General features: G+C 43.3%; 1 protein-coding gene across 1 annotated transcript in view; it reads right to left on the reverse strand.

Annotated features, from left to right (window-relative positions):
* The window catches only part of col27a1a (collagen, type XXVII, alpha 1a), a 105984-nt gene that overhangs the window by 52582 nt on the left and 39494 nt on the right, over positions 1-13908 (reverse strand). The window contains exons 12-16 of the mRNA XM_063012112.1: positions 10377-10430; positions 8019-8063; positions 3370-3423; positions 1454-1498; positions 1283-1336 (exon numbers count right to left, since the gene is read on the reverse strand). Of these exons, the coding sequence (XP_062868182.1) occupies positions 1283-1336; positions 1454-1498; positions 3370-3423; positions 8019-8063; positions 10377-10430 (252 nt within the window). The remainder of the gene's footprint in view (positions 1-1282; positions 1337-1453; positions 1499-3369; positions 3424-8018; positions 8064-10376; positions 10431-13908) is intronic.

Raw genomic sequence — 13908 nt, forward strand, 5'->3', positions numbered from 1 at the left:
CTAGGGAAAAGTTCACCTTTCAACACAACAATGACCCAAAGCATACAGCCAAAACCACTCTGGAGTGGCTTTGGGGCAAGTCTCTGAATGTCTCTGAGCGGCCCAGTTTTGTAAACAACTTTAGGACAAAATCATCGGGTCATTCACAGTCGAGTCACATTATTATGACCATATTCTATTTTCGACGGCGGCAGCGCATAGCTCATGAAGGAAGTCACGTTATGTGAGCTAGATTGGTGAGTATATAAGGTGTGTGATAGGCTGTCTGCACACATATCCCTCGTTGCCGTCATAGGTAAAAGATGCGATTTATAAGAGTTGCAAAAAAGGGATAATTATTGGGTCAAGGGTGGCAGTATGTCTGAAACCGTGCAGTATTGTAACTGTGCTGTTCGCGTGCTGCTGTGGTGAAAGTATATTGTGAGTGGACGAATGGCACCATTGCGAATAAGCAATGTGAAAACTGCAGAGCACCATGGAGTGGAGCAACTCTCTGCCAAAATGAACCGGGGGGCTACCAGACGTGTGTCTAAAACAACAGTTCGGCGAACCCTACTGCGTATAAGGCTTCGAAACAGAAGGATGGTCATTGCACCTCTGCTAACGAAGTTGCACTGGCAGAAAAGGCTCCAATTTTCACAGCAGTATCAGACTGGACCTCCGATAACTGGAAAAGGGTTGCATTCTCTGATAAGTCACATTTCCTGCTTCATCAAACATATAGACATTGGTGTGTCAGACCAGAAACATCAGAGAACAAGCTGGTGGTGGCAGCGTTATAGTCTGGGGAATGTTTTCATGGCATACTCTGGGTCTATGCATCCATGTGGAAGGCACTCTCAACTGATTTGGGTATGAACCCATCCTTGCAGATCACCCATACATGCCTGATTGTGTTCCCTGGGGCAGATGGGACCTTCTAGCAGGACAGTGGTTGGAAGAGCTTCCAAGTACCACCCTGGCCCCCCCAACTGAGCATCTGTGGGACCACCTTGATTGTCGTGTTCGCACCCTCCAGCAGCTGTGGGATGCACTGCAGTCAGCATGGCTCCAGATACCTGTGACAACCTACCAGGACCTTACTGAGTCACTCCCAGTCTGTCTAGCTAAAATCCGTGCTGCACACGCCGGTTACTCTGGATATGAACTGGTGGTCATAATAATATGACTTGGCAGTGTATTTATTGTCAGTAGCAAGCAAGGCGTGTGTATATTTGTATAATTTACTGTGTGTGTGTGTAAATGAGTGTGGTCTAGGGTTGTGGAGATTCAAGATCCTAACCTTCAGTCCAACCAGTCCTGGTAAACCAACAATGCCGACTGGGCCCACATCCCCCTGAAATAAATAAATAAACAAATATGACACACAGTTGTACACTTTAACAAGCCTATACAACCAAATACATGTTGTTATTTACAAAAACATAACAAACGGTTGGCATTATGTACTCACAATCAATCCGGTAACTCCAGGGGGGCCGAGGGCACCTGTAGGACCCTGAGGGTTAAAAAAATAAAAGGAGGAAATAAGCGTGACTGAAAGTTTGGGTTCTTTTTCAAACAAGTTAGGAGTAGAAAGAAGTCCTTCATGAGTTTATGAATAGAATGGGGGGTGGAAATGCAAAATTGCTGGGAGTGTGGTCAAGATGAATGGACACACTGGTTTGTGTGTTAGAGTCTTCGTGCACGAGGAACTGTTATGCTAGCGTGATAAATAGCCATATGGGGTTGGGAGGACCGTTGGGAGTACTGTTGTCGCTACACACAGTACGCTGCTGCACAAAGACATACAACTTGAAAAGCTATACATTCATTTTATGCAGAAACATCACTGAAATCTGTCTCTTATTTACAACACAAATCAGAAAAAGTTGGGACAGTATGGAAAATGCAAATAAAATAAAAATGCAGTGTTCCATACATTTCCCCACTCCTTACATTTACTTTTGCCTGCAACACAATCCAAAAAATGTTGGAACAGGGGAAATTTAGGGCTAGTAATGTGAAAAAACTAAATAATGATGTGATTGTAATCATGGTTTGGGAAAAAGCAGCATCCAGGAAAGGCTGAGTCTTTGATGAGCAAAGATGATCAGAGGATCTCCAGTTTGTCAACAAATGTGTGAGAAAATGATTGAAATGTTTAAGAACAATGTACCTCAAAGAAAGATTGGAAGGGATTTGCATATTTCTCCCTCTACAGTGCATAATATCATTAAACCATTCAAGGAATCGGGAGGAATTTCAGTGTGTAAAGGCCAAGAACGCAAGCTTAAGCTGAACACCTGTGATCTTCAATCCCTCAGACGGCACTGCATCAAGAACCACCACTCAAATAACAGCTGATATAACCACATGGGTGAGGGATTACTTTGGCAAACCTTTGTCAAGCACTACAATACAGAGTTACATGCACAAATGCCACTTAAAACTTTACTGTACAAAAAAAGAAGCCGTATGTTAATTATGTCCAGAAGCGGCGTCGACTTCTCTGGGCTCGGAGGCATCTAGGATGGACCATCACACAGTGGAAACGTGTATTGTGGTCAGATGAATCAGTATTCCAGGTCTTTTTTTTGGAAAAAATGGATGCTGTGTGCTCCGGACCAAAGACTGAAAAGGACCATCCAGACTGTTATCAGGAACAAGTCCAAAAGCCAGGGTCTGTCATGGTATGGGGCTGTGTCAGTGCCCTTGGCAAAGGTCATTTACACTTCTGTGATGGCAGCATTAATGCAGAAAAGTACATTGAGATCTTAGAGTAACATGTGCTGCCTTCAAGACGTCGTCTTTTCCAGGGACGTCCAGCATTTTTCAACAAGACAATGCAAAACCACATGCTGCACACATTACAAAGGCGTGGCTGTGGAAGAAGAGGGTACGGGTACTGGACTGGCCTGCCTGCAGTCCTGACCTGTCCTCAATAGAGAATGTGTGGAGAATTTTGAAAGAATGAGACAAAATAAAAGCTGAAACAGTAAATCACTTGGTCTCCTTGGTGCCTAACGTCTTTTAAGTGTGGTGAAAAGGAATGGCAACATTACAAAGTGATAAAAGCTTTACTGTCCCAACTTTTTTTGGAATGTGTTGCAGGCCTGAAATGCAGGAATGGATGTTTATTAACAAATGAAATGAAGTTCAGCAGATAAAACATGAATGGGGTTGGGTTTCTTGTTTGGAGAAGAACTTTCCTGCTTTGTACCACCCATTCGACACCCATTAGTCATTCTCACTATCCAAAGTCAGAGTGGAAATAGTTCTAATGGTAACATAGAGCTGGCTTATGTTCACAGATCCTAATGAGTGGAGAGGAATGTTATTGAGAACATCACTAGACAAAAAAAAATGGGGGGGGAAAGTCAGACTTACTGGCTCCCCGTCGGCTCCTGGTGGTCCTCTGTCGCCAAAATCACCTGGAAACCCCTGCAGGAACAGAAAAAAAGTAAGAGACACATATAGAATGATAAATGAAAGGAAAGACAAATATGGACACACACACAACACAATGTTAAATCAGTACACAATCAACAGTGAATTTACCATGTCAAACAGTTTGAAAATCTAGGCTGAGGTACAGATTTACAAAATATAGACAGGCATTATGACCACCTGTCAGTGGTCATAATGATATGCCTGATCGATGTATGTATGTACAGTGGGGCCAAAAAGTATTTAGTCAGCCACTGATTGTGCAAGTTCTCCTACTTAGAAAGATGAGAGAGGTCTGTAATTTTCATCATAGCTACACTTCAACTAAGAGAAAAAAAATGAGGAAAAAAAAATCCAGGAAATCACATTGTAGGATTTTTAAATAATTTATTTGTAAATTATGGTGGAAAATAAGTATTTGGTCAATAACAAACAAGCAAGATTTCTGGCTCTCACAGACCTGTAACTTCTTCTTTAAGAAGCTCTTCTGTCCTCCACTCGTTACCTGTATTAATGCCACCTGTTTGACCTCGTTATCTGTATAAAAGACACCTGTCCACAGCCTCAAACAGTCAGACTCTAAACTCAACCATGGCCAAGATCAAAGAGCTGTCGAAGGACACCAGGAAGAAAATTGTAGACCTGCACCAGGCTGGGAAGAGTGAATCTACAATAGGCAAGCAGGTTGGTGTGAATAAATCAACTGTGGGAGCAATTGTAAGAAAATGGAAGACATACAAGACCATTGATAATCTCCCTCGATCTGGGGCCCCACGCAAGATCTCATCCCGTGGGGTCAAAATGATCATGAGAACGGTGAGCAAAAATCCCAGAACTACACGGAGGGACCTGATGAATGACCTGCAGAGACCTGGGACCAAAGTAACAAAGGCTACCATCAGTAACACACTACGCCGAGAGGGACTCAAATCCTGCAGTGCCAGGCGTGTCCCCCTGCTTAAGCCAGTACATGTCCAGGCCTGTCTGAAGTTTGCCAGAGAGCATATGGATGATCCAGAAGAGGATTGGGAGAATATCATGTGGTCAGATGAAACCAAAATGGAACTTTTTGGTAAAAACTCAACTCGTCGTGTTTGGAGGAAGAAGAAAAACCCAAGAACACCATACCTACTGAGAAGCATGGGGGTGGAAACATCATGACTTTTGTACCCAGAGCCGTCCAGCTCCTAAACTCAAGGCCTTTCCATTCAAACACTTCCTCGTAATACCTCATTGCAATTTGCACTACTGTGTATATATACCTAACAGTCAGTCACTTTATATCTTGTATTTAATTACTTAGTCACTTTATATTCATATTTTTTTTGCTTTTTGCTCTGTGTGCCCTCAATTGCCCCTCGGGGATGAATAAAGTTTTCTGAATCTGAATGCTTTGGGGCTGTTTTTCTGCAAAGGGGACAGGACGACTGATCCGTGTTAAGGGAAGAATGAACGGGGCCATGTATCGTGAGATTTTAAGCCAAAACCTCCTTCCATCAGTGAGAGCATTGAAGATGGAACGTGGCTGGGTCTTCCAGCATGACAATGATCCCAAACACACCGCTCGGGCAACGAAGGAGTGGCTCTGTAAAAAGCATTTCAAGGTCCTGGAGTGGCCTAGCCAGTCTCCAGACCCCAACCCCATAAAAAATTTGTGGAGTCCGTGTTGCCCAGCGACAGCCCCAAAACATCACTGCTCTAGAGGAGATCTGCATGGTGGAATGGGCCAAAATACCAGCTACAGTGTGTGCAAACCTGGTGAAGACTTACAGGAAACGTTTGACCTCTGTCATTGCCAACAAAGGTTATGTTACAAAGTATTGAGTTGAACTTTTGTTATTGACCAAATACTTACAGTGTATCACAAAAGTGAGTACACCCCTCACATTTCTGCAAATATTTCATTATATCTTTTCATGGGACAACACTATAGACATGACACTTGGATATAAGTTAGAGTAGTCAGTGTACAACTTGTATAGCAGTGTAGATTTACTGTCTTCTGAAAATAACTCAACACACAGCCATTAATGTCTAAATTGTGTGAGTACACCCCACAGTGAACATGTCCAAATTGTGCCCAAAGTGTCAATATTTTGTGTGACCACCATTATTATCCAGCACTGCCTTAACCCTCCTGGGCATGGAATTCACCAGAGCTGCACAGGTTGCTACTGGAATCCTCTTCCACTCCTCCATGATGACATCACGGAGCTGGTGGATGTTAGACACCTTGAACTCCTCCACCTTCCACTTGAGGATGCGCCACAGGTGCTCAATTGGGTTTAGTCCATCACCTTTACCTTCAGCTTCCTCAGCAAGGCAGTTGTCATCTTGGAGGTTGTGTTTGGGGTCGTTATCCTGTTGGAAAACTGCCATGAGGCCCAGTTTTCGAAGGGAGGGGATCATGCTCTGTTTCAGAATGTCACAGTACATGTTGGAATTCATGTTTCCCTCAATGAACTGCAGCTCCCCAGTGCCGGCAACACTCATGCAGCCCAAGACCATGATGCTACCACCACCATGCTTGACTGGAGGCAAGATACAGTTGTCTTGGTACTTCTCACCAGGGCGCCGCCACACATGCTGGACACCATCTGAGCCAAACAAGTTTATCTTGGTCTCGTCAGACCACAGGGCATTCCAGTAATCCATGTTCTTGGACTGCTTGTCTTCAGCAAACTGTTTGCAGGCTTTCTTGTGCGTCAGCTTCCTTCTGGGATGACGACCATGCAGACCGAGTTGATGCAGTGTGCGGCGTATGGTCTGAGCACTGACAGGCTGACCTCCCACGTCTTCAACCTCTGCAGCAATGCTGGCAGCACTCATGTGTCTATTTTTTAAAGCCAACCTCTGGATATGACGCCGAACACGTGGACTCAACTTCTTTGGTCGACCCTGGCGAAGCCTGTTCCGAGTGGAACCTGTCCTGGAAAACCGCTGTATGACCTTGGCCACCATGCTGTAGCTCAGTTTCAGGGTGTTAGCAATCTTCTTATAGTCCAGGCCATCTTTGTGGAGAGCAACAATTCTATTTCTCACATCCTCAGAGAGTTCTTTGCCATGAGGTGCCATGTTGAATATCCAGTGGCCAGTATAAGAGAATTGTACCCAAAACACCAAATTTAACAGCCCTGCTCCCCATTTACACCTGGGACCTTAACACATGACACCAGGGAGGGACAACGACACATTTGGGCACAATTTGGACATGTTCACTGTGGGGTGTACTCACTTATGTTGCCAGCCATTTAGACATTAATGGCTGTGTGTTGAGTTATTTTCAGAAGACAGTAAATCTACACTGCTATACAAGCTGTACACTGACTACTCTAAGTTATATCCAAGTTTCATGTCTATAGTGTTGTCCCATGAAAAGATATAATGAAATATTTGCAGAAATGTGAGGGGTGTACTCACTTTTGTGATACACTGTATTTTCCACCATAATTTACAAATAAATTCTTTAAAAATCCTACAATGTGATTTCCTGGATTTTTTTTTCTCATTTTGTCTCTCATAGTTGAAGTGTACCTATGATGAAAATTACAGACCTCTCTCATCTTTCTAAGTAGGAGAACTTGCACAATCAGTGGCTGACTAAATACTTTTTGGCCCCACTGTATGTACAGTATATATACACTGATCAGCCATAACATTAAAACCACCTCCTTGTTTCTACACTCACTGTCCATTTTATCAGCTACCATATAGAAGCACATTGTAGTTCTACAATTACTGACTGTAGTCCATCTGTTTCTCTACAAACTTTTTTAACCTGCTTTCACCCTGTTCTTCAATGGTCAGGACCCCCACAGGACCACCACAGAGCAGGTATTATTTAGGTGACGGATCATTCTCAGCACTGCAGTGACACTGACATGGTGGTGGTGTGTTAGTGTGTGTTGTGCTGGTATGAGTGGATCAGACACAGCAGCGCTGCTGGAGTTTTTAAATACCGTGTCCACTCACTGTCCACTCTATTAGACACTCCTACCTAGTTGGTCCACCTTGTAGATGTAAAGACAGAGACGATCGCTCATCTATTGCTGCTGTTTGTGTTGGTCATCTTTTAGACCTTCATCAGTGGTCACAGGATGCTTCCCACGGGGCGCTGTTGGCTGGATATATTTTTGGTTGGTGGACTATTCTCAGTGACAGTCCAGCAGTGACAGTGAGGTGTTTAAAAACTCCAGCAGTGCTGCTGTGTCTGATCCACTCATACCAGCACAACACACACTAACACGCCACCACCATGTCAGTGTCACTGCAGTGCTGAGAATGATCCACCACCTAAATAATACCTGCTCAGCATGAAAGGGGGCTAACAAAGCATGCAGAGAAACAGGTGGACTACAGTCAGTAATTGTAAAACTACAAAGTGCTTCTATATGGTAAGTGGAGCTGATAAAATAAACATTGAGTGTAGAAACAAGGAGGTGGTTTTAATGTTATGGCTGATCAGTGTATATATCAAAAGCCAAAGGTACTCGATTTTGTCTGTTCAAACAGTGCTACAGGATGCTATTTCAAAAGAATTGAATACAAATTATAATAAAATTAAGAAGTATGTTAAGATTAAACATTACCGGCGTACCCATCTTGCCCCTCTTCCCTGGAGGACCAGAACTTCCCTGTAAAAAATAAAGACACAAAAACAGACAGTGTGTGAACAGTGAGCTCTCTAACTATGTGGTTAATAATTTAGTTTGGCTAAAATTGCTGTTAGCTCTTTGTTAAAACGCTAACTTTCTTGTTTTAGTTGCTATCCAGGTTTAATGCCAGCTAGCAACCAACGGTGAAGCTACTATTTTGAACACACTGTATATACTGTCTGCTGTGTGTGCAGCCTTATGCAGTACATCCCTGATCTCGTGCTGTATAAACCAGCCTGCATGTTCTGCTCTCTACATCTTCTGAACATCTCTAATTTGTTTAACTAGCATTAATACTTTTTTTTTTTAATTATCTATTTTTTCCCACTTTTCTCCCCCCAACTTTTCTCCCCATTCTAATCGTGTCCAATTACCCTGATTGTGTCCTCTATACTGATTCGACCCTTTTGCCGCTGACTGAGGACGCCACTCAACTGACTTGCGCCGCCTCCGGCACGCAGTCAGTACAGCCTGCATTTTTCACCTGCATGAGCCCAGTTCATACACCGAGAGACACTGCGCACGGAAGGTCACTCCCCCCTCAATGTTATTCCTCAGCCCTGTGCAGGCGGCGTCAGTCAACCAGCAGGGGCCGCAGTCGCACCAGTTATGAGGACCTATGCTCCGACTATACTCCTAAGCCCCGGAACAACAGCCAAACGTTGTTCATACTGCCGCCCAACCCAGTCGGAAAGGTAGAGCTGAGTTTCGATACGATGCATCTAGAAACCCAACTCTGGTGAGCTAGCTACTTTACCGCTGCACCACCTGAGCGGCAACTAGCATTAATACTTAATACTTTTCATTATTGGCAGATATTTTCGTATCATGTATTGAGTAAATATTTGATGTCCAAGATTGCTGAGTTCCTGACAGTGTTGCATCCGCAGCTCAGACTTTGCTGTGCTGTTTATGGCTGTTTACAGCATCATAAAACCTGATTATAAAGCACTAGGATTTAAAAGATATTGTGAAACGTTGCTGGAATGCAAGTGTATCATCACATTTTACAAGTTTTATTAGCATCACAGCATGTCGAAATGCCAAGAAGTATAAATTTAACCATGTTGTTGGTAACACTGCTGTGTCTGTTTACGCTATTTACTTCTTTTAGAAAGTGTGTGATTGTGTGTGTGTGTGTGTGTTGGGGTTTGCTTCTTGCTTTTAAAGTACATTCCTAGAGACATGTAGGATTCACGCCAAGATGCACTAAAGCTATTTTAGTGTGATGGAAGTAGCTCAACTCTTTTCCTTTATTTGTGACTCATTTGTAGCTGAGTGCAGGTTGCCAGGTTGCCACTGTTGGGCCCTTGAGCAAGGCTCTTAACCCTCAATTGCTTAGACTGTATACTGTCACAGCACTGTAAATCGCTTTGAATAAAAGTGTCTGCTAAATGCCAAAATCAAGCTTTAGCAATAGGAGGAATAAGTATGTTACTTTAATGCTGGTACAGTGGCGCCACCTAGAAATAGTTGAACAAACAAACAGAAAAAAAGAAATGTGTTTATTTTTTTGGTTGTTTTGTCTATAAATTTTTGTAGATTTATAGATTTATTCACTATTGCTGTTTCCTAAGGTGCTCAGGTAGTGCAGTGGTCTATTACAAGTATTAACCCCCTACTGCTGAGATTCAAACCCGGAATCTAAAGGCTATCAGCCAACCGGGCATCTACACAGACATGATGGGCTATGTCCCTGTAATGTATTGGTGGTCTTGTCCAGAGGTACTGGACCTGCTGCGACCCCCACCAGGATCAAGCGTTTGATGAAAATGAAAACAAATGTTCTATCTTTAGAGCTCAGGTGGCACCGTGGTCTGCTGAGTTCTGGGTTTGTTTCTCAGCGGGGTTATCAGCCGGTCAGGAGTGTACACAGACATGATTGGCTATGTCTGGGGGAGGGGGTGTGGCCAAAGCATTGAGAGGGATTGGCGCCCTGTCCAGGTAAACCTTTCTAGAAAACTCAGACGGCCAACAGAACACCTTCGGATTGAAATGAAACATTGATTGTGAGCCAGGGATTCTCATTTTTGATTAAATGGGCACTGTACAAATTCCCACAGACACTCTCCAAAGTCTTAAGGTAAACCTTTCTAGAAAACTCAGACGGCCTGCACTCAGCCCTGACCTCAGGCCAACAGAACACCTTTGGATTGAACTGAAACATTGATTGTGAGCCAGGGATTCTCATTTTTGATTAAATGGGCACTGTACAAATTCCCACAGACGCACTCCAACAACCTGGACCGAGAAGACGGGATTGATGTAATTTAAATATATATATACACTCACTCTTTCACCATCAGGTCCGGGTAAGCCAAAAAGTCCGGGGATGCCGATAAAACCCTGCAGAAGAGGAGAAGGAGGGATAAAGGGGGAAAGGAAGAAATTTAGCCTCCTGCATTCCAATAAATACACAGATGAATGGACGGCTGGATGAGAGGACGAATGGAAGGATGGATGGTCTCACTGAAGAAGTAAACCTTGAGGAAAGTGTATATGCCCATGGACTGCATGGTGCTGGCCTCCACAATGTAGTCCAAGGGCACATACCCTCACGCCAGGGATAAACACGATGAGCTGCACTTACTGTGAAGCAAAAATACACAAACACACCGACACCAACACTGGATCAAACACACACAATTAACACACAGGTAGTCAAAACATTACATACACTTGTAAGATGTCATGGCAGTCTTTGGATTACAATGATTTATCCTTTCTTCCTTCAGACATAGTGCAGGGGTGCCCAGTACGACCAGTCAATCGCACAGTGTACGCTGGTAGATCGTGCCTCATTCAAACTGCTCAACGTGACTGACATGAAATGTACCCACTGTATCTTTAATTTGCTGTTTGGCACCATAGCTACGTCTCAGCCCGCCTAAAGAACCGCTAATCTAGCAAGTTTTCATTCATCAGTAGCCAGTTTGCGCCACTGTTTGTAAAGATGAGTGTGCAACCAAGCACAAAGAAACCAAAAATGGTTTGTTGGTCTTATGACATGAATGTAATTATTTTGCTTTTTTTGCCCTGCTGGAACATCCGACTGTGTTCAAGTTCCAAGAAATGAATCTTTATTACAGTTACATATTTTTTGTAATTAGGTAAACTGTTGAGTTTAAACGTCAGAGATTTCTTCTAGGAACAATCTTATACAATTACATTTACAGTTCATCTGGACACAAGGTTGTTGTAGAGATATGTTTCGTCACTCATCCAAGTGACTTCTTTAGTCTGAGCTGATGGTGAATAACCCCAACCTTAAATGCAGACGATTTGCATAACGACCGATCACCGCCCATTGCAAGGCAAGGCAAGGCAAGGCAAGTTTATTTGTATAGCACCTTTCATACACAGTGGCAATTCAAAGTGCTTTACATAAGGAAAAATTTAAAGCATTAAAACATTCCTGAGATCTAGAACCTCAGAAAGACTTCTTGCAAACATTTAGTTACAATTAAGAACATGAAATTCAAACAAGAGAGATAAAAATTAAGAACATGAAAAATTCAAAGAAAATATAGTAAAATATACCCTACAATTTAGGGAATATGAAATTAAAACAAGAGAGATACACGTTATTATAAGGGATTAATTATACATATTAACGGGGAAATTACAGTACTAAATACTAAGACTATCCCACAGACTGACAGCAGACAAAGTAACTTATACTACCGGTCGTCACCAATAGTACAGTGTTCCAGTTCTACTGCCACACAATGACGCTCATATAGCGAATTCATCCATGGTGATATCTCTGTCTTAGACATTACTGTCTTACTTACATTGCATAACAATAAAACCGGTGATCAGGTCCATATGCAAATCACAATGACCTTTAATTACAATGGCCATGTGTGCCTTTTACATATGATTGGGGTATAGCTCCTATCACGGCATTGTAAGATGGTCAGAGATGTACTCTCAGGCCCCCCCCCACCCTCGGTTCAGGGATGGTCGTTCCCTCTTCACATAGATAGTCAGTGTTCCTCCTTGTCAAGGACCTGCACATCTTCATCATTAAATGAGTGGCCGCTAGCTTGCAGGTGAGTGTAAACCGCGGAGTCCGGGTTAGAAGAGGTCGATCTTCTATGTTGGGCCATCTGTTTCGCCAGTGTAATTAATGGTCATTGTGATTTGCATATGGACCTGATCACCGGGTTCACTGTTACGCAATGGGCGGTGATCGGTCGTTATGCAAATCGTCTGCATATAAGGTTGGGGTATTCACCACCAGCTCAGACTGAAAAAGTCACTTGGATGAGTGCCGAAACTTGTGTCCAGATGAACTGATTCAACTTTGTGGATTTGTGTACCTGGGTTATTATTGAGCAGGCATCAAGAGATACAATTACAGCATTTAGCAGACCTTGCACCTGAAATCGACATATATGACAGTATACAACGTGGCTAAGGACCTTGCTTGAGTTTTGCAGCAGTAAGGTTTGAGCAGTGGGGCTTGAACCCAATCTCAAATCAAAATACCTGACAGGAGAACCTGGCAAACCCGTTCCACTCGTGCACAAAGCTGAAAAACTGGACGGGTGCACACAGCGGTTACAAATTCAGACTGCTGCCAGGGTTTTGCTCGCTGGACTGCCAAAAACTAGAACTGTGGAGCCAGCAAGGAAAGACCAAGCAGACCAACAAACAAGGACATGAGGATGCTTATCAAGCATTCCCCCTTCACAGCAAGTAAGACTTAATGAGGCACAGGGAATGTACTGAACTGCACTTTCCATCAATTTGTGCCTTACCCTTCCTGCTGGCTATAATGTGCATGTTACACTTGTCGTCATATGTCTAAATACTTCATTATATAGTCATGTAGTGTATTTTTCAGCCACCGTATTTGGCCACTATAGCCATAACACACCATTACAAGTGTATGTAACGTATGTAAAGCGATGATAAAAGATGACTCAGCAAATTGAGTGTGATTAGATGCTAAATACAAACAGTGTTATCTGATTATCAGTCTCCAGATTATTCAATGGGTCTTATGATCCCAAGAAGTCAGTATTTTGGAAACTGTTATCACTCAACACAGTCCGCTGCTGCATCAAGAACTACAGCCCGAAACTCTATTAGGGAAAGAATAAGCCATACATCAAGTGTATGCAGAAATGCTGAGTTCTCTGGGGCCAAGCTCTAGTGAGATGGACCGAAAGGCGGTGGTAGAAAACAGTCAAGTTCTCCATGCCGAAGACAAACAGGATCATCCAGTCTGTTATCAGTGAAAGCTGCAAAAACCATCTATAATGGTACGGGATGCATTATTGCCCACAGCATGGGTGACTTGCATATGTATACGGGTAATGTTAATGCAAAGTGTAAACGTATGGTGTATCATAAAAAGGAAAATCAGACAACAATGACCACAGACTGTTTAGCAAGGCAAGGTGGCTAAGTGGGTAGCACTGTCGCCTCACAGCAAGAAGGTCCTGGGTTCGATCCCCAGGTGGGGCGGTCAGTGTCCTTTCTGTGTGGAATTTGCATGTTTCCTCCGGGAGCTCCGGTTTCCTCCCACGGTCCAAAAACATGAAGTCAGGTTAAGTCAGGTTCATGAGTGTGTGTGGCGCCCCAGTCTGTGTGGACTGGCGCTTCATCCAGGGTGTTACTGTGTGCCTTGCGCTCGTTGAAAAGCTGGGATAGGCTCCAGCACACCCCTGGACCATAGATTGGATAAGCGTTTAAGAAAGTGAGTGAGTGAGTGTAGTTAATACATTCCTATGTCCCAACTTTTTTTGGAGCATGTTGCCGGCATCCAGTTCTTAAAATGCCTATATTTACAAAATACAATTAAGCTGGAAAT

This window comes from Trichomycterus rosablanca, chromosome 16 (genome assembly GCF_030014385.1).
Source record: "Trichomycterus rosablanca isolate fTriRos1 chromosome 16, fTriRos1.hap1, whole genome shotgun sequence".
In the NCBI taxonomy this organism is placed as follows: domain Eukaryota; kingdom Metazoa; phylum Chordata; class Actinopteri; order Siluriformes; family Trichomycteridae; genus Trichomycterus; species Trichomycterus rosablanca.